A 21,310-nucleotide genomic window follows, 5' to 3' on the forward strand; every position below is an offset into this window, starting at 1 on the left:
ACCCTTGCCTTTGAGAGCTGTTTCATTGCAGGGCTGAAAACAGATTTTCCAGTAGGAGACATCCCTATTTCTGTTTTTGTTTCAGCTCCCTATGCACCTTGAGGAGAATCGTGCTGCTCTGTGATGGGCAGGAGTGGGAGCTTTGTATTTCTGAAGGTGTGCACCCTGACTGGAGACTAAGGGAGTCTCTGAAAATGAGAGAAAGAATAGAGTCACTGGGGTGCCCTTGAAGTATGATCATCTGGACCTTGCTTTCCAACAGCACCAACAACGAGGGCAGCTGAGGGGCTGAAGGTGGCACTGGGGTAGAAGTAACTAAACATTAAGGTCTGTGACCTTGAGAACTTCTGTGAAAAGAATCCCCAAGGCCCAAGCCTTAGAAGAACTTGCCTCGGGGCTCCATGGTGTTTTGGAAAACAAGCCTGGATGTGGTGACTAGGTAGAGTCTCTTTGCATGCTCCACGTCATGCACCTCTACCTGATTCTGGACTTCCATCTGACTCTGGGGAGGGGACATGCCCCAGTAAAAACTGAAATTAAGACTTTCTATGAAATGAACAGGAAGCTCAGGGCAAATTATATTAAATTAGAGAAGTAAAAGAAGCATGCATTTCTTGCCCTCTAATCATGTGGTAGGTGCAGTGTACAAACTTGAGACAGAGAGATGAACAAGAACCTATTGCCCTCACAGGACTTGGATCTGGGAGACGTAACAGGGTGCAGAGCTCTACAGTGAAAATGTGTCACAGATGCCCAGGACCCAGGTGGGGTTGCTGCCTCTGTTTGGAGACAGACAAAGCTTCCCAGAAATGCTCACCTTTGTCCTCAGTCTTAAAAGATGAGCTGGAATTCCTTAGTGGAGGACGGGGGTGGAGTCAAGAACATTCTGTACAAAGGTACAGAAGTATGAAATAGCATAACCTGTTTGTGAAACTGCAAAAGGGTTGACATGGCTGAAGCAGAAGATGGGTTGGTACTGAATGGTTGGGAGAGAGATGTAGGGGCTGACCCTGAAGGATGTTGCATTCCATGCTAAGGAGACCTGATTTTATCTTGTAAGAGGTGGGCAACCCCTGAAGCATTTTAGTGAAGCAAACAGATGTGTCTGTTACCGAGCAAAGCCAGTTAAAGAAGGGCACAGAGGAGGAATGATCACAAAGGTAGGAGGGGATCTAGGAAATGGAGAAGCACAGAAGTGAAAGGAGGAGGGGGTGTGGCTACAGTGGCAAGTACTGCAGGGAGATGAGGAACATTAGCAGGAGGCAGCCACGGGGGGCTTTAACGTTAGAGGGCAGTTTCAGTGGCGTGTTGGGGACAAAAGCCAGACTACCGTGAGCTGAGGATTGAAGGGGATTAAGAAAGTGAGGCGAGTGAATACCATTTGTTTGAGAAGTTTGGTTATGAAAAAATTAAGTAAAGAAAAATATCTAGAAATAATTTAAAATTATTAAAATATTAAATTATAATTAAATAATTAAAAAGTCAAAAAACAATATATGTTGTCATGGATGTGATGAAAAGGGAACACTTTTACACTGCTGTTGGGAATGTAAATTCATACAACCACTATGGAAAACAGTATGGAGATTCCTTACAGTTCTAAAAGTAGAACTACCATTCGATCCAGCAGTCCCAGTACAGTCCCAGTACCCAAAGGAAAAGAAGTCATTATGTGAAAAAGACACATGCAATGCAGGTTTATAGCAGCGAAATTTGCAATTGCAAACTATGGTCCCATATCTTTGCATATTTAAGTGCTCATCAACCGACCAGCGGATAAAGAAAATGTGGTGTATATACACCATGGAATACTACTCAGCCATTAAAAAGGAACAGAATAATGTCTTTTTCAGCAACTCGAATGGAGCTGGAGGCCATTATTCTAAGTGAAGTAACTCAGGAATGGAAAACCAAATATTGTATGCTCTCACTTATGAATGAGAGCCAAACTATGAGGCTGCAAAGGCATAGAATGATATAATAAACTTTGGGGACTTGAAGGGGAAGGTCCGAAGGGAGGTGAGGGATAAAAGACTACACATTGAGTACAGTGTCTACTGCCCGGGTGACAGGTGCACTAACATCTCAGAAATCACCACTGAAGAATTTATCTATGTAATCAAAAATCACCTATAACCTCAAAATAATAAAATAAAATTAAAATTAAAAAAGAACAATATCTAGAAATGGGTCCAGAATCTTGAAGGTTTATTTAATAATTATTTATTATTATCTAATAATTATAATTTAATATTAATATTAAATATCATTTAATTATTAAATTTTACTTATTTAATAAGTATTGACTATTTAGTAATAATGATTTATTATTGATTAATAATAATACATTATTAATGTAAACATGGGTGAGCTTCAGGTATGTTCAAGGCAGAGGAAGGAGGCAGTGGGAAGATTAAATAGAAGGAGAGGGGAAATAAGGATGAGGAGGAAAGGTCTGGCAAGCAGGGGCTTTGGCACAGAGAAAAGCCCCCTAGACCAAACTTCCCATGTGCCCAGGGAGTTTGAAGTCATAGGAAGCTCTGTTGCCCTGGATATCTCATTATAAGTAAACCTTATGCTTCTGGGAAGTATAGTAAGCCATTTAAAATAAATCAAGAGTATTGTATTGTTAATACATTAATCAAACCTGCTAATTTAACAGATTCCCAGTGTGGCCTAAAAATGAAGCAAGTGAATCAACCTTTCATTTATTAGCTCTTCTTCTGTTAGGATCAAAATCTTAGATTCCTCATTTACATCTACAGTAGATCTCAAACTCCATCAGATGCGTTCAGACACAGGAGACTAACTGGTTGCTGGTCGCAGACACTGGTTTAAGCAATGGAAATCACTCCAATTTGGGCACTGGGGACATGAACACATTGCCATCCAGTTGGTTTGATTAGATCTAGCATACCTGTGCATAAGGATACAGTGTTCTAGAATTTGCAACCATGAAATCTCTGAATCGAAGAATGGATTAAAAGCATGCACTATGGGGGTTTCAGAAGTTTGGGATCCTCTCAATAATCTATTCTGGTTAATGTACACTCTTCAGGGAGATTAAGAGCTTGGTATGATTTGTTGTCTGTCCTGTGTTTTGCCCATTTATCTTTCAAACCAAATTACTCTTAATTTCTCAAGTTGACACCTTTCACAGAGTTACAGAAAATAAGTCTTCGAGGAATTTGGAAGAGTTGCAGGCAGCCTTATAACGGAACCCTGACATAGGACTCAGTGTCCAGTTCAGGCATGCTATGAGGTTGAGCTATTTTAACTCAAAACTTATACTTTATTCCAAACTCTTATGTATCCTTTTTCTCTAAAAAATGTATAGTTTTCTAGACATGCAGGATAATTTTTCAAACAGGTCATGAGATTAAAATGTAGTAGGATATCTCAATTTTATAATGAAAGTCAATGGTATTTACAATATAAAAATAGACAGATTTATCTTATTTTAAAAATATTTATCTTATTGACAACTTTTTGGGGCCCATGTATATTGTGACTTGGGATCTAACTTGAATTTTCTTAAAGAACAACTATTAGCATTTTCTCTAGGCATGTTTCATAGTTCCATTGTCTCATTTTTTATAATTGAAATCTCTCATTTTTACAGTAGCTTCCTGTTGGTTAGAAAGAGAGTGTTGTGTATGGATGATTTGTTTAAGCTCTGTTTATGCTTATTTAACCTTGTTCGCCAAGATGAAAAATGTAGAGGAGGTGTCAACCTGGGCATAAGAATTTCCCTATAGAAAATGGAAAAAAAAAATAAAGACGCAAACTGTATACTAAGCTATGTTTATGGTTGAAATGGTGAATATGTTTTGATTAAAAATCTATCATTAATCAGAAGAAATGCTGTATTGGGCAGCAGCAACTGGTTAGAGAAATATTTTGATTTCTACTCTATTACACCAAGCGAGATAAAGTGTTTGATCCAAGAGTATTTAAATCTCTATTCTTCTGACTAGGGCCTGTGAGGAAATAATTCAACGAGATAAACCCCCACTCCACAATAGAACAGATAAAGAGGATACTTAATTGATGATTTTTACTCAATATTTCATCCTTTTCGGGCACATTACACATTTGAAAAGGTGACAGAAGTGATTAGAGCATGTGGAAACTTAGCTGTGTGGCTTATATTCCCTGGAGGTTTTAGTTCCATGAAAAGTTCTTTTGAACAACTGACTTGTGCTCCTGGCATCCTCTCATATTCCTTTGTACAGGTAAAACTTTGCTTTCTGAAAAAAAAAGACAAGGCCTGGAGAACATGGGTTTTTATAATTTGGTTGCCTATATCTGGAATCTAGGATTGCAGAGGGGGTATAACTGTCAACATTGATTTATTTGGCAATTAAATGCATCCATTAGACCTTATAAAAAGTTGGCGAAAGGTTGTACTATAAATAAGGCATAATGCATTCTTTGACCTTTGGTGTCTAGGCGATGTTAGTAGCTAATACTATCAAACGACTTGTTTCATTTTAGCAGGCTGTCGTGGAATGAACGAATGAATGTAAATGCCACTTGGTTAATGACTATCCATGAACCTTAACAGAAGTCCCATTACTTTGCTAGGAAACGTAATAGCAAAAGTGAGACAACAGGAGAAAGAGAGAGATAGAGAGAGAGAAAGAGAAAGAGAGAAAGAGAAAGGTTGTCCTCATTTCCCCAAACTAACATTTTAAACAAGTGTACAGTTTCTTTTCAAGTTCACTTTTGTTAAGATGAATGGATAGGAAATGACCATAGGGCAAAGCATGAAAAAAAAAAAATTTCGGCCTCCTGATTTTCCTAAAGTGACATCATTAATGGTGACACATTGGTGTCTCTGTCTGCACATCCATTAGCCTCTCATCAGGCCATGAGGCAATTTCCTTTGTCTTTCATTATTCGCTTTACATGCCTGCCTTGCTCCATCACTCCTGGAGATCATTTACTACTTCTGGAATTAATAAGAGCTGGAAGTTTGAAGGCTTCTTGTAAATAGCAGTGCCATAGTGGAAGCAGGCAAGGATTCTGGTTTCAATCATTTGTACTTTCTTGGGACAAAACCAGATTTCCTACCTTGTGGGATAGGAAAATCCCCATATCCTACCACATGGGGATGATTTCACTCACTTATGGCAGAGAAAAGTCCAAGGATTTTTGTCCATTTGGCATTGTCTTAATACTCTGCACACAGGAGAGCAGTTTTGATGTTCTCCTTCTCCTGGTGACGTTTGAAGATCATCCATTACTAGACTGAGCTCCTTACTGTTTGAAATTTGTCTCTGCATTTCCTACAGAAGTGGCTTTCAATCCTAATGGCACATTGTAATCATCTGGAAAGGTTTTTTAAAAAAGCCCTACTCCTAGAGATTCTGATTCAATTGGTCTGGTCTGGAGTCCAGCTTGTGATTTCAGAACATGCCCCAGGTGAGAGCTGAGTATATCGTGCAGCAAGGTTGCCTATGGTATCTAGGACAGTTCTCTGTGCAGGGCAGGCAGTCTCCAGGAAATGACAGGTAAGCTGAACTGCATTGATAGACACATGGGTTACACAGTGCCAGATGATTTTGGGTGAAGACATATCTGGACATACTCTCACTGCAAGCATCTTGTGGTGCCTTTAGCAGCTCATCATTTTTGGGTAAACCATAGGAGTCTAAGGGTTTCACCTTCGCTCAACTGGTAACTCAGTTTGTTTTTGTTTTTGGCTGCCTTTGGGTGTTGTGCCTTTGTTCATCAGTAAAATGGGGGTAATCAAAGTCTGAGGTTGTATTTCTGTTTGAAGCAAAAACTAGTAAATATTTGCCACAATGAGCTTTGTGTAAAATCATCAAATTACTGCTATGCAAATGCAGATGGAGTTTTGGAAGCAGAAGCAAGAGGAATGTGGCTAGAGTCTTGTCTAACAGTAGCTGATGGATAGGGCTCAGTGGTGACAGGGGTGGAACATGATCCTCCTATCAAATCTTGTCGTCACGACATTTGTGCCACTGAGGGAATGCCACAGCCTCCACTCACTGAGCGTTAAAACTATCACATCTTCTTTGTATTAGCTGAAGGGGCCCTGGCTTCTAGACTTTTTCCATGAACTGGATGTGCTGTTGGCCACAACACCAGGGTGGGGGGATTGTGGTTCCCTGCTCTGACCACCAGCGCCGTGGGAGCCCTGTGCACTCTGCTGGCATTACCTGCCCACATCTGCAAAAGCTGCTCACACTGCAAGCCCCAGCTCTCAGCCTTGGGCCTGCAACCAGGCATGAAGTGGTTACTTGAGATCCTGGTTTCCTGGGATGACCCCTTTTCTTCCTCTAATTCTTCATCTCTGGTTAGAACTGGAGCTGTACGCTGTGCCTGTGCACATGGACTCCCTACTCCTCTGCCCTTCCTGTATCAGCCTGTGCATTCCAACCTCTCCTGTGTTCCCTGACCACCTCCACCCTGAAGGCCTATCCAGCAGACCCTATGAGACCAGGATAGGCAGCTTCAAAAGGTAGCCATTGAGAATCTGCCTTAGTCTAGCAGAGGTTTAATGCCCCTTTCTCACATCTGACCTAAAGTCTTAATTGATATTTGGCACTGTTCCATAAATATGTCTCCCTAGAAATGGAAAATAGCTATTTCTCTATTTTATAATAATTTTGCCATTAATGAAGCAATGGGCCCTCTCATCTTGGAATAAATCAACCCAGTGTTTTCAGTTTCTGTTAACAGTCTATGGGCTATCTCCCCTCATCGCCTCTCAGCCTAGAGTGTGAAGCCACACACAGTACCTTCAGAAAACAGCAACCAAAGACAATTTATTTTGTGGGTAGGAAAATGAGGCACAGAGAGTTTCAAAGACTTGTAACCATAACAAGTGAATGGGACTTGAAATGAAATTCTCACCTTCATAGAATGGGGGTAGGCAGAGGTGGTGGACATGAACAACGATGCAATAGAATGTACCCCTAAGAAACTTGGGCTACAGAGATGAACAGATCTTCATGTTGTTCCAGTTTTCTTATTTATAAAATAAGAGAACAAGAATTCTTAGCCAATCAAGATGCTGTGCTGATTAAAAGAAATGTATGTGGAAAGGACTGGCATAGCGTTTGGTATCTAAGAGGCTCTCATTAAAAGCATACACACATACATGAACACATGTGTGCATGTAAGCATGAAGTTAGTAGCTTTGAGGGGTTTCTTTCCAAGGTGCAGCCATAACCCATAGGCTCCCTGACATAGCTCCTGGTAGAATCTGCCTCTGTAGGATCCTTAAGTAGTCATTTATCTCAATGTTGGCCTTCATGCAGGGATGCATGTTCTGGAGAATGACCCGCAGGAACCCCAAGAGGGGCTCTCAGGCTAGCAACGGATGCACTTCTGTCCTGCTGCACAACCAGAGGCAGGAGATAATCTAGATGGCAGCTCTACTCTTTCCATACCTGTGATTCCTGAAATCTGTTGAAGTGTAGGGGGTTCAACAGTATCTGCTTCATTTTAATAAAATGAGGCAATGTTTATAACTGAGACACAGCCCAGTGACTGGCACGTACTAAGTACCAACACATATTAGCAGTTCTTAGTAGTGGTAGTATTTTTAAATCCAAAGCTAGATTGGGTCAGAGTGCTTCCAGTTGTCCTTTCTCCAGCCTGGGGGGCAAATGAATAGGCTCAAGATTAGGGCCCATCTAAAGAAAGTCTACGCATTTGTCTCTGCATTTCCTACAGAAGTGGCTTTCAATCCTAATGGCACGTACTAAGTACCAACACTTGGAGGTCTTGGAGGTCTGCTTTCAAATCTGGGCTCGTCCCAGCAGGGGCATCTGTGCCCTATTTATTTCTTTACTAATTAGTTCATTCAACACACATTTACTGAGCACTGATTGTATGTGTGCTCCTGTGCTCGGCACACAAACCTCTGATCTCTGGTATTCATACAGGGCTGTGCCCTTGGCTAACACACAAAGTATTATATCAGGAAACCCCACTTCTCAACACAGCCTCTCCATATGCCTGCTGGAAAGCTGGAGAGTTAGGGGGAGCTCTGACGATGGCACCTTGCATGCCAGAGTGTGGAATTCGGAGTCAGGCAAGTGTGTATTGTTTTTACAGATAAGGAAACAGAGGTCGGAGAGGGGAGTACTTTGTCAAGTTCAGAGAGTAATTTAGTGCTGTCTGAGGCTAGAACCTTGTTCCCTGATTAGTTTAGGAAACAAGGGCCCTTTCTATCAGACCAGTTGCCTCTGCACTAGAGTGGGATAACCTGTCTTTACATTGTCATCTACAGATAGGCGTTGTTTTCCTTTCTGAACAGCAGCATTTCAAGGTAAAATGAAGTAGCTCTTGAGTAAGTCTAAAACAGTGGCTCTCATCTCTGGCTGTATGAGATCATCTTGAGAGAATTTGAAAAAAACTGATGTGGGAGCTCCACCCCAGACAATTAAAGAAATATTTGTGAGGGTGGAGCTGGGGCCTCCTATTGGTTTTTAAAGCTCCCCAGGTGTTTCTAATATACACCCAGGGCTCCATAGTCTAATATACAGTCAGTCTAATATACAGTATAATATACAGTCAGTGGTCTAGTGGGCAGTGCTTCCAAATTCTAATGCACATTTGAATCATCTAGGGATCTTGTTAGTCTGCAGATGCTAATCCAGTGGTTCAAGTGCAGCCCAAGGGTCTTCATTTCCATCAGGCTTCCATGTGGTGTTAGTACTGCCAGTCTGTGGACCACACTTGGAGTAGCAGCTCCAGAAAGTACTCTGAGGTTCCAGTTATCCACTTGGTCACTGGCTACTCTAGCCAGAGGCCTGGGAGTTCTCTCTCTCCTTCATCCTCTCCTCATCTTCTCCCTTTCAAGCCCTTGGGCTTCAGATCTTATCAGTTCCATCCCACTGCTTCTAGCAGCTCCTCTCCTTTCCTAAGGGACTGGCACAACATTCACCCCCGCCTCCCGTTCCCCACCATCACTCACTGCCCTGGCCGTGTTCTTTGGTAGACCGCCTCCTGAGGGCTTTCTTATTCCGTCTTCCCTCTGTCCATGCTTTTATTCTGATTCTGTAGAAGACTTTCACTCCGTGACCCATCTCTTAAGAGACCACGGCATCCTGGGACCTGCTCTCTCCCTGCAGTCACCCCCTATGACGATTGTCTAGGAACAGGGTGTCCCTCTGGTTGTTTCTGCGTTTCCATCGCGCAGTTCAGCGCCTATCACTCTCAATAAATACTTGTTGATTTTAACAAACAAGACCCTAACCCTGAAAGAGAAAGGCCAAACACAGGCCTCAGCTGCATTTCTTCCGATAAAAATGAACATTCCTTCGAGATTATGCATCAGGCTTTAACTTCCCACTCAGGAAAAAAAAAAAAAAAAAAGTTGATCAAATTTAACAAAGTAAGTGGTTATTTCCTGTCTGAGTTCAGTGCCTGAATACAGGCTCAAAGCAGGCGACGGGACAGGAATGAGAGAGGATGGATGCTGGCAGGGGCTTGGAGGTCTGCTTTCAAATCTGGGCTCGTCCCAGCAGGAGGAAAGGCTGGAGGACCGGGATAGGGTGGGGACTGCCGATGGGGAACCTCCCCAGCCCTACAGACAGTCCGCAGCGCGGGGAGGCAGGCGGGAGTTGGGAGCGTGAACTAACTTGGCGCGGAGGGAGGTGCCGCACGCTGCAGCCTTTCAGGTTTCGCGTCTTGCGGGCGCCCACATGGGCCGCTGGCTTGCAGAAGGGGGCGGGGGAGAGGGAGGGCAGGTCCGGAGCCAAGCGGGTGGAGGAGGGGGGAGATCGAAGGAAATGAGACAACCTTTTCCTCCCACTGACTCGGGCTCCTCCAGCTTCTGCGGGGCTTGGCGCCGCCGCCCGTGAGCACCCAGGCCGGGACCCCACGTCCCCAGGCCAGCCCTGACCCCGGCGGCCCCTCCGGCAGGATTCCTTTCCGAGGTGCTAGTGCCGGCCCAAGCGCCGGGCAGCGCTTTGTCGCGTCCGCCCCTCGGTGATCAGCTCCGGGTCCCCCTGCTCGGCCCCGCGCGCCCCGAGCGCAGTCCCCGGAAGTGCGCGCCGGGGCCCCAGCGAAGGTAAGCGGCGCCCGAGAGCGCACCCTGGGCTCTGGGGCGCCGGCATCCCCAGCGAGCTCCGGCTTCTCCGGAGCGCCCTCTTTTCGGAAACACCCAGAGCACTTCTGACCTGAAGCCGCTGCTTTGTTCCCAAGCCCCTGCCCAGGTGTTGCAGGCTGGGTTCCACAAGGAACTCTGCTTCCCAGCGCTTTCCTTTTTGCCTCGTCTTCCTCCCACTTTCCTGTTTCTTCTCTCGCCCCACTGCTTCTTTCTGGATAGAACAACTCTCAGCTCCCTGCCTCTGCAGCCCAGCTTCGGAGAGCAGGTCGTTCCCAAATCTGGCGCTTCTCTCCTGCGCCTGTGGGAGCTGGGCTGAGCCTGACTGGCTTCGATCCCAAACCTGCAGGGGGCGGACCTGCAGAAAGTGCTGCACCGTGGACTATTTACCTGGTCTGTTTCGGGGGCAGCCAACTCGCCGCGCGCATTTGGCGACCCCCAGGACCCCGAAAGCCGAGTGAATTAAGGAGTGAAAGGCTGTTGGCGCCCCCTAAAGTCCCAGTGGGACGCTCTGCTGGTGGAGGGGGGCGCGCAGACAGTCCACGCCGCTCTATCTGGGGGGTCTGCGTGAGGGTCCCCACTCCTACTATTGAGGAGTAAGGGGAGGTGTTGGCACGCAATACAGAGCGCGTTGGGGCACGGAGGAAATAAGGATGTCCTGGAAGGAGAGGAGTGCCAACCACATCGTGCTGGCTTGCCATGTTGCTTTTATTAACTGCCTGAGTTCTCATAACAAGCCTATGCATAGGGACTCTTACCCCTATTTTACAAACAGGCAAAATAAGATGGGGCCACACAGCTAGCCAGGAAAGGGCCCAGCCAGGATTTGGGTCCTAGCTGGTCTATACCACACACACACTTCAAGTCCAGCCCTACAGAAGATTCCTTTCTTCAGTCTGAGCAAGAACGGTCCCCCCAACCCCCCACCTCCTTGCTCATAGTACAAGGGACCAGATTTTTTTTCCGTTTTGACCTAATACACCTTGATTCTATTCAAACCCAAACTACTTATTTAGTATCTACTGTCCTCTGAGTTCAGCGGCAAGCACTGAGGTTTCACCTTTGAACCTTATTAATTCATCCCCTTCTTGGCATCCAGTCTGTCACAAAATGTGTAATACTGTTCAGAAGGCTGGCTTGAATCTCCTTTCCATAAAGGCAGTCAAGCGCAGTAGCTCAGAGCCCAGGCCCTGGAGTGAGACCACCAGCTTGAATCCTAGCTGGGGCCTTTCTGTACCTTTCTGTAGCTGGATTTCCTCATCTGTAAAGCAGGATGCTAGGGCTTATTAAAGTAATGGTTTTCAACTGGAATTTTGATTTTACTTCCCAAGTGACATCTAGCAATGTCTGGAGACATATTTGGCTGTCATCATGTAAGTAGAAGAGGATCTCATTCATCTGGTGGGTAGAGGCCAGGGATGCTGCCAAATATCCTGTATTGCACAAGACATCTTCCCTCTCCCCCACTCTGCTTCCAGGGTTTAAGAATCATCTAGCCTAAAATGTTAACAGTGCTGAGGTTGAGAAGCCCAGGTTTAATGTGTCACTTGATGAAGAGTGCCATTATTTCCAGCTTTCATCCTTTTATCTGCTCTAGTTTGGCTGATTATACCAGTCTTTGTCCCTGTCTTTCCCTCCCTTCCAGTGCCAGAATTCTGTTGCCAAATCCACAGCAGGTCATGCTGCTATCTTGCCTTAATACCCTTGTTGGTTCCCCATTGCTAACAGAAGGGATGGGAATTGGGAATCTGCAGGTGTTTTACAAGCACTGAAGGTAATTCCTCTGCATCTTAAAGTTTGACAATCACTGTCTTTACAGAATAAAATGTAAACCCCGACCTTGTACATATGGCTCTTCACAATTGGCCTCACCTTATGCCACTTCCTCTATGTTTCTGACATTCCCTCAACCCACTATTCTTTTGGTATTCTAGGTCCTGACTTTTTGGAATGCCCTTCTTCCTCCTTGGCTGGCAATCAGTCTTTGAGACTAGAAGTCAAGTTTCCTTTTGGGTGAAGCATCATTCTTCAGTTCCTACAGACAATTTTGTTGCTCTCTGCCCTACCCCAGGTTGCGGGGAAGCCTCAGCCTCAGCCTCCCCTCTCCCCTCCCCTGTCCTGCCTTTTTTTTTTTTTTTTTTTTAAATATATCTCTCTTGTAGTATTTTGTTTATCTCTCCCCTAGTCTTACATACTTAGAATCTAACTCAGTACCGTTCATGCTCATGATGATGGCTAAGCTTTCAGGCTTTGGAGTCAGGCTTCTTGAGTTCAAATCTCAGTTCTGCCACTTATTAACTCTGTTAAAAGTTAATTACTTGACCTTGGTCAAGTTGACTCAGTCTCGCAAAGCCTTCTTGGTAAGAAGAAATAGCATACCTTCTCTGCAGACTAGTATGACTAACTAATGGAATAATAATAATTCATCTTAATACTGAGTGCCTACCTAATTGCAGGACATGGTTCAAGTTTAGCATTTTATATGTTTTTACTCATTTAAACCCTGTAATGTCCTTTACAGTTACTACTGGTATTGCCCTGTTTTCCAGACAAAGAAACAGAGGCACAGAGAGGCTAAGCAGTTTGCCCAGAGTGATGGAGCTAATGAGTGGTAGGGCCAAGATTCACACAGACATCTGGATTTCAAAACACATACTCTTCACACTATGCAGGTAAAGGGCTTAGCCCAGTGCTTGGCATATACTAAGTGCTCAGTTAATGTGAGATAAGGTTTGTTAAGTGCATTAATGAGAGCCTAAGTCCACTGGGTTTTCCACCTGCATCATGCTTGTGATTTAAGACTATGCCATTCTTCTTACAACTCTTGTTCCTTTCCTTGCCTCCTTGCTTTGCCCCAAGCCACAGAGGGGCAGGACATTGGGGTTACTTCCCAGCACCACTGATCTTTATGCTAAATTGAGCCTAAGTGTACATAGTCAGGGCTAGAAGAGCATTAACTTTTTTTGTGATGGGGGGATGGAGTCAACACACACCTGCCTGGAGGACAGAGGTGCACACTTGGGGTCAAAAACTCCGTGACCCCAGCTTTGTCCTTACCAAGCATGTGCCCTTTGCAGTGTGCACCTAGCATGTAAATATTGATGAAACCAATTGATGAATGAGGGATGGATGAATAAATGCCACCAGCTCAATCTCCCACATTATACTTGATCAGATGCAAAGTACACCTTCTCTCCACGTATTGTAAGGCTCATTTATCTATTGAAGGTAAAACTGGCTAAGGGAATTTAATAACCCATATTATTAAATATTAAATTCTCTGTTGGAGAAGCAGATTTGGAGAAGCAGAAAACATTCACTGACCCTCTGGGTAAGTTGTGTTTTACGCTGGATACTTGGTTACAACTGGTCACTAAACTAACTTGGAATCTTTTATTGCTTCTAATGCAGCCTTGGCTTTTAAAGCCGAGCCCACTCCTTGCTAGTCCCTGGGCCACTTGCTCTGTGGGCTAGACTGCCTTACACAAAGACCTGCACATTTGTGTACTCTGGCTTCTTCCACAGCTGTCCTGCACGGCTGTAATCCCCCTGAGTTTGCTTGTTTTGGCAGGTCGTCTCCAAAACTTCAGCGGGATGAGGTCACCTGGCGCGTGTAAAGCCTTGTGGGTTTTTTAGGAGCCAGGGAAACACTCTAGTAAGTGCTGCTTTTGAGGGTTGAGTAGGGTGAGAACTTTCCTGTCCATTGACATCCAAGACTCTTCAGATCCCCACGGCGGGGTCCTCAAACCCCTTGGCTGGTCCCTGGCCTGTTAGGAACAGGCCATCGCCTGAGCTCCGCCTCCTGTCAGATCAGCAGCTGCATTAGATTCTCTAGGAGCGTGAACCCTATTGCAAACTGCATGTGTGAAGGATCTAGATTGTGCACTCCTTATGAGAATCTAATGTTTGATGATCTGAGGTGGAACAGTTTCATCCTGAAACCATCTCCCCCTATCCGTGGAAAAATTGTCTTCTAGGAAACTGGTCCCTGGAACCAAAAAGGTTGGGAACCACTGCCCTATAGCACTGCCTTCCCCTTCCCACACCAGACTCATACTGTCTCCTGGCATCATCCCCTCTCCTAGGTCACTAGCTGACTGACCTGAGAAACAAATTCCTTTAGGATATGAATGACTTGAGTAAAAGTGCGACCCAAGATGTTTGCGCATCCCTTGTATTTATACTGAGGCTTTTATAGCTTGGCACAGAAGATAAACTAGCCCAGGGTAGAAATGTCAGGCTTGGTGCCAGGTCTTGAGGCCTCTGATGTCACATCTTGTTGGCTGCCACTTTGGGTAGCACCTCTTAACTGACCTGTGGCAGACTTTCTGATGAAGCTGGCCCCTGCTTTGTGTGTCTAGTTCTAGGGAGATACACTTTGCCCTGTTTACATCTTGCGCTGTATTCTCTGTGAAATGCACTGTGTTGTTTGACTCTGCGTGAAACCCTGTTTAGTGCTGTAAAGGGCATTTGGTGTCAGACTAGAGTGGTGGCAGAATCTTGAGGTATTAGTGTGGACTTTGAATACACGTGCAATAAGTAGCTCTGTGCAGGTGCTGGAGACACAAAGATGAAAAAGACCTGGTTTGTACCATCAAGATTGCAGTCCATGACATATGTTGGCCATGTGAATAGATCATCAGAGTGTGTTATATAGAATAAGATATCTGAGCAGAGAATTGGGAGCTCAAAGGAACCAGCGCCATCTCTGCTAGAAGAGTCAGGAAAGGCATCAGGAAGAAGATGTGTGAGCTCGGCCTTAACATGTAAGCGGGAGCTTGGTGGGTTTGAAGGGACTGGTGATTAAAGAGCATTACAAATAGGAAACAGCATGTGTAAGAGTCAAGAAAGGGCCTGGAAGACATGTAGGCATATGGTGGGGGCTGGGGGGCAGAGATGGGCCTGGGGAAGTGGCTTTGACATTTGACCAGTCCAGGAGTCTGTCTCTGTACTGTTTTGAGACAATGGAGTGGGCATTTAAAGCTCAGGTGTGCTGAGCTCTTTGAATAGTGGCTCTGCCTCTTATCTCTGCTGGCCTTGTTTCGTCCTGGGGCAGTGGGACCAGAGCCCACGGGTCAGGGAGGGACACTGTCTCTAGTAAGCAAAGAAATCACATCAAAAACAAAACTGAGCTGGGAGGTTGTGGATAGTTGTTTTGTTTTCTTTTCAAAGCCCTAGCTGATGAGCTATGTGAGTGGCCCCTCCAGAGTCTGGGTTTTACCTTTAGAGCATTCAAAAGTCTGCATGAATTGCTAAGCAATTGCTAAATTTCTCCAGACTTAGAAAGGGATGGGGAAACAGAGGGAAGGAAGGGGGGAGGCAGTGGGGACAGAGAGGGAGAGAGAGAGAGAGACAGAGAGAGAGAGATTGAGTTTTGATGCTAAAGTTTGTTTCATATAAAATCCAACCTGGGATCCAGCAGATCAACAGCTATTAAGATTGACACATTTCCTGGGAATTGCATTCCAATTTGCAGTCTTTCTTTGAGCCCAAAGCCTTTTGCATGTGCTGATTGCATTGTGCTCCCCACAGAGGACGGGTGCATGTGCTTATTGATTAGACAATTGATATAGGTCCTTTTATAGGTTATCCCCAGGCTTTACTCATTTATTCACCACTTAGTGACCCCCTGGCACATAGGAGGCACTTAGTAAGTGATAGATGAGTGAATGAATGCTCTAGCATGGAATTCCCATTCCTGGACCTCAAGATGCTCATGGTCTGAAGGAAGAGATAGACAAGAAAACAGACAACACAGTATGGTGGATTAGTGCCATGACAGAGAAGATGTAAGTACAGAAGAAGACTCAGTCCAGCCAGTGATCAGGGATTAGAGACAGGGAGAAGAATGCTGTCTTCTGGGGACCATCCTTCCTCCAGGGAAGTGGTCCCAGGAGTGGTTCCTAGAGATCAATTATAACCTGGGGTGGGTGCCAGGCACTGTGCTGGGGGCTTTAGCTGCCTTTATTGCATGGATCCTGACAAACACCCTCTGAGGTCTGTATTAGAGGAGGAATCAGGGTCACACCCACAACTAAAAGGCAGAGCCAGGATCAGGTCCAGGGCACCAAACTCTGAGCCCTTTATCCCGCTCCAGATAGTCTCCAGAGAGATGTTATCATCAAAGATACTTTTAGAAAATCTGTTTTCGAAAAAGGGGGTGAAAGAGTATGGGCCACTGTGGTTGGGATAGGAATGGCCATTTCCTCCCCACTTTCCCCCTTTCCTTCTCCCCAGCCTGGCATCTGAGGCTGTGCCTGGGGGAAGTGAGACGCTCTTTGTTCTGGGGTTCACTAACTCTCTTCCACCTCTTGCCCTGTCTTTGATCACTAAGGCAGCCTGCACTTTGCCCTCCATGGTGAGAGGAGGGGGAAATGCTGCTTAGTAGAGAAGCAACCATAAACTTGCAAGGAAAAGAAGACTTTTTACAAAACACCTGCTGTAATTTAAGCCTCTCCCCTTTTGCCCTGCCCCCTCCTGCCCTTGTCGTTCAGATGGGGCCGGCGGTAGCTGCAGGGAACAGACTTCAGGGGATCTTGTTTCTGCAAGGGGACTTCGATCAAAAGGGCTGCCTAAAGCTGTCTTTCTCTGGGCACCTCCACAAACATGCTCATCTTGTCAAGACAAGACAGGCCATGGCGGCCCATGGGAGGAGGCGGATAGGTCCTCTTACTGGAAGAAGGGTGCATTTCTTTCCTGAGTTCCCCCATCCTGAGTGCCACTTGGCCGAGCAACCTCTGACAGTGGCATCCTTCTTTGCTGCACTGAGATGTGGCTGTGAATCTGAGAGCAGGCAGAATGCGCACTAGAAGAGAGTCAGCAATGCCATTTACTTGCTGTGAGGCCTCGGTCCCTTAATCTCCTAATGGGTCAGTCACACAGGGCAGGAATGGTTAGCCTGGGCATTCGCCAGTGTTAGACCCTGCTGCATGTCAAACGCAGGGTGTACTGCAGGATCTCGTGGAACTTCAGAAGACAATGACTCAGACATTTAGTCTGAAAAAGACACACATGAAAGTAAAAGTGTCCCTTTGGGTGTGCTCATGTGTTCGCAGAGACAGCTTGGTGACCTTGGTGTGTCTGCTCAGCTCAAGCTGTCAACACTTACTGACACCCTCGTGTGCCAGGCACAGTTCCAGGCCTTGGAAGCAGAGATGGACAAGATACTCTTTGTGCCCAAGGAGCTCAGCAATCCAGTGTGGAGACAGACAAGGGAATCAGAGATAGTAATGCAATGTTTTGCTGTCCATCTCTCATTACAGTAAGTTCTCTGAAAGCAGGACATATGTCTTGTTGATTCCCAAATCACCAGAGCCTACTGTAAACTCTGGCATATGGTAGATGCTCAGTCAATGAATGTTGTACTACCCTAAAGTGCCATACTAGAGGCAATCACAGGGTGCTACATGCACCCACAGGAGGGACACCTAAACTCAGCTTGGAGAGCAGGTGAGTCCAAGACAACATGCATCAAAGAGGCTGAGATGGAGCATCCAGACTGATGAGAGGAGAAGTGGAGCCTAGGCAGATGGGCCGGTGAGAAGCCCGGCATGTCCAGGTGAGCAGGCCAGGGCTGTTTGAAGAAGGGAAGGCAGATAGGCATGGCTGGGGACAAAGGAAGTCAATCTGTGAAGGGGCAAGGTAACCACATCTGAATTTACTAGAGAATTGGAATTTTACTTTGAAAATTCCAAAATAGTGGGGAGCTACTGCAGGATTTCACACGGAGGAGAGACTGGGTCAAAGTTTTTTTCTAATACTGTTCTGGCAATAGAGTAAATATTGGAGTTCTAATACTGTTCTGGCAATAGAGTAAATATTGGAGAATAATAATATGAGTGGCAAGAAGACCAGTTAGCATGTTATTGCAGTTTAGGGGATGAAAAAGCCTGGGATTTGGAGTCAGATACATCTCAGCCTCCTTCCTAGCCACACTCCCTGTAACTTGGGCTGTTTAGCAAATGTCTCTGAGCCTCTGTCTTATCTGAAAACAGCAGACTCTACTTCCTCCCTTATGGGTGACATGCATAGCAGTCAGGGTTACATACAATGAAGTATGTGAAATGTCTACTACAGTGGTTTATTTGTAATTGGCATGTCATACTAGTGGCCAGTATTATTTTTAATATTATTGTGACTTAGTACCATCTAGGTGAGAAATACTGAGGTCCTAATAAGACACTGGTAATTAGGGTAGAGAATTGGACAGACTTAAGAAAGCCTTTGGCAATAAAGTTGGCATGACTTGGTGACTGACTGAACGGGGGAGTAAGGGAGGGGAGGAGTCTAGGATGATTCTGACATTTTGGCCTGGCAGCCAGTGGGAAGGATAGTGGGGCTATTCATTAGGAGAGAGAAGGGACGGGGAGGAGGGAGCAGCATTTATAGGAAGGATGATGAACTCAGTTTCAGATATGCTGAGTTTGAAGTATTATGATGGTCTGGGAGAGATGGCTAGTGGGCAGATGTTTTCTAGGTTTGACATTCAGGAGAAAAGTCTTCAAGATTTACAAGAAAGCTAACTTTTTTTTTTTTAAGAGACAGAGTCTCACTTTGTGACCAGGCCGGCATGCAGCAGCACAATTATAGCTCACTGCAGTCTTGAACTTGAACCCCTGGGCTCAGGCAATCCTCCTGATTCAGCCTCCTGAGTAGCTGGCACTACAGTCATATGCCACCATGTCCAGCTAATTTGTAAAACTTTTTGTAGAGCAGGGTCTCACTATGTTGACCAGGCTGGTTTTGAACTCCTGGCCTCAAGTGATCCTCCTGCCTCAGTCCCCCAAAGTGCTAGAATTACAGGTGTGAGCTGCTGTGCCTGGCCCACAAGCAAACTTTAACCAAAGTAGTGAAGTCATGGTGTGGATCAGTTGGTTACGGAGGGTTATGGAGTATAGCAAGAGGAATTACAATAGCTTATGTTTATTGAGTGTGTACTGTATGTTCTAAACACTTTATGTGTATTAATCCTCTCAACAACCATTGTTAGGAAGTACTACTATTATTTTACCTATATTACAGCTGAGTAAACCTAGGCACAGAGATGGTAAGTAATTTGCCCAAGGTCACATAGCTATAAGTCATGGACCTAGGATTTTAAGTCAGCTATCAGGATGCCAGTCCTGTGCCAGATTGCTTCTGAGAATGGCGGTACTAGGGCACAACACTGACCTCAGGGAAGGAAGGAGAGGATCCAGTGAAGTCAACAGGGAAGGGGATGTGCAGAAAGGCAGGAGGAAATGGGAGACTGGGATGTGGAAGAGGAGAGTTTCCAGGAGAGGGGAATCAACAGCTTCAAATGACATGGAAGAACGAGAGATCTGAAATGTCCATGGATTTGGAAATTCCGAAGCTATTGATGACTTGGTGAGGGGATTCTAACAGATGAGGGGAGCTGATGAACAAATGTGAGGTGAGGAAGCGGACATACCAAACTTTAGCAATTATTTTTAGAAGTTTGGCTATAAAAGTAACAAGAGAGAAAAGACAGCAGCTAGAGCTATTAGGTAGAGACAGTGTTTTAAAGATGGAAAAGACCAGCACTTTTTTTTTTTTTTTTTTTTTGAGACAGAGTCTTGCTCTGCCACCCAGGCTGGAGTGCAGTGGCGCAATCTTGGCTCATTGCAACCTCTGCCTCCTGGGTTCAAGTGATTCTCCTGCCTCAGCTTCCCAAGTAGCTGGGATTACAGACACACGCTACTATGCCTGGCTAATTTTTTGTATTTTTAGTAAAGACAGGGTTTCACCATGCTGGTCAGGCTGGTCTTGAACTCCTGACCTCGTGATCTGCCCACCTCGGCCTCCCAAAGTTCTGGGATAACCGGCGTGAGCCACCGCGCCTATTCAACCAGCACATGTTATAGAGTGGCCACAAATGGACTATGCATGCTGGGAGAGGTGTCTCCATCTTCACTTTTTTCCGCACAGATTTCTAATATTTCTCTTCATATTCTGGATGGCTTCCATGTTGATAGTTGGATATCATTATAGAAATTCTGGATAGGTGTTTCAGGTCTTTAGCTTTTATTAGGTGGAGCAGAGAAAATTTCTTTCACAATGCCCAGTGGTGAGCATTAACAACTCACTTATTGTTAAGTCCAGACCATGTCAAATTCAGGTGCATTCAGTATATCATCCACTGAATTTGCCTCAACGTATTCTCCAAGAGAGCATGATGTGCTGAAGCTCCACTTCAGGCATGGGGAATTGGCATCTGCTGTGTAGATACCTGGAGGTAAGGATGGCAGCAGCACCAAGGTTTCAGGAGGAAGGAAGAGGACCTGGAGCATAGTGGGGTTGTGGGGAGGAGACACCAGCTTTGGACTGGAGAAGAGATACCTGCTTCTCTGAGCAACGGGAAAAGTAGTTGGAGATGAAGACAAATATATAAGAGGAGACAGAGTTGTTTAGATCTTGTAGGAAATGAAAGGCCCGTTATGAGATTTACCGGAGTGACAACCCTCTGCTTGGAATGACCCTAGAGGATTTGACCACTGCCATTTAAGGTCTTAATAATGGAAAAATACGGGCATTTCCTATGAATTCTTTGTTAGCAGGCTTAGAGGTTGCGTCCCAGAGCCTCCCAGAAGCCATCCCAGAAGATGTTTTTATCTAGGGGCAAAGACAATCTCTGTTTTCATACTTAAGGTTCTTTTGTTCAGACCAGAGGCAGATACCATAGAGGGTTAAAAGCTTGACTTAAACAAGAAATTCAGCTTTGCCTTGGTTCATGTTCATGGTGCTGACATCCCTGAGGCTCAGAGCTGGAATTAGGGTTTGGCTGCCAACTTCATATATTTGCCTTGGTTGAAATGGCATCTTTGCTCTTCTTGGAAACATCTCAGTGAAATGCACACACTTTCACAGAGGGCCTTTATGGAAAGGGCTCTCCCAAAGGGCACCATCGTGAATCCAAAAGGTCACACGGGAAATGGCCTTGGGATATTTTTCTTTCCTCACACAAAGCAGCAGCTCAGCTGAATTATTTGCTTGATCTTGAGCCTTCAGGTGTCAGGAAAAGTAAACAGTGCATCATTCAAGCGTCACATTTCCAGCTTGAACGTTCCCTGGAGGACAGCTTGAAGGTACTGGAGGACACTGTAGGAGGCAAGGAAGGATCAAACCTGCCAGACCCCTCCCCACTCTCCTCCCAGCCAGGTCTCTCACCTGGATGTGGGCATGTGCAGGGTCCCTTTGGCTGGGTGTGGGTGTGATGGACAC

General features: G+C 45.3%; 1 protein-coding gene across 7 annotated transcripts in view; it reads left to right on the top strand.

The window, feature by feature from the left end:
* Positions 1–21,310, top strand: part of EVA1A (eva-1 homolog A, regulator of programmed cell death) — a 102,619-nt gene that overhangs the window by 24,717 nt on the left and 56,592 nt on the right. The window contains exon 1 of one of the 7 annotated variants that reach the window (XM_077958569.1): positions 9,402–9,477. In XM_077958569.1, coding sequence (XP_077814695.1) covers positions 9,444–9,477 — 34 coding nt within the window. In that variant the 5' untranslated portion in view covers positions 9,402–9,443. 7 annotated transcript variants of the gene reach the window in all.

The sequence above is a fragment of the Macaca mulatta genome, chromosome 13 (assembly GCF_049350105.2).
Source record: "Macaca mulatta isolate MMU2019108-1 chromosome 13, T2T-MMU8v2.0, whole genome shotgun sequence".
NCBI classification, from domain to species: domain Eukaryota; kingdom Metazoa; phylum Chordata; class Mammalia; order Primates; family Cercopithecidae; genus Macaca; species Macaca mulatta.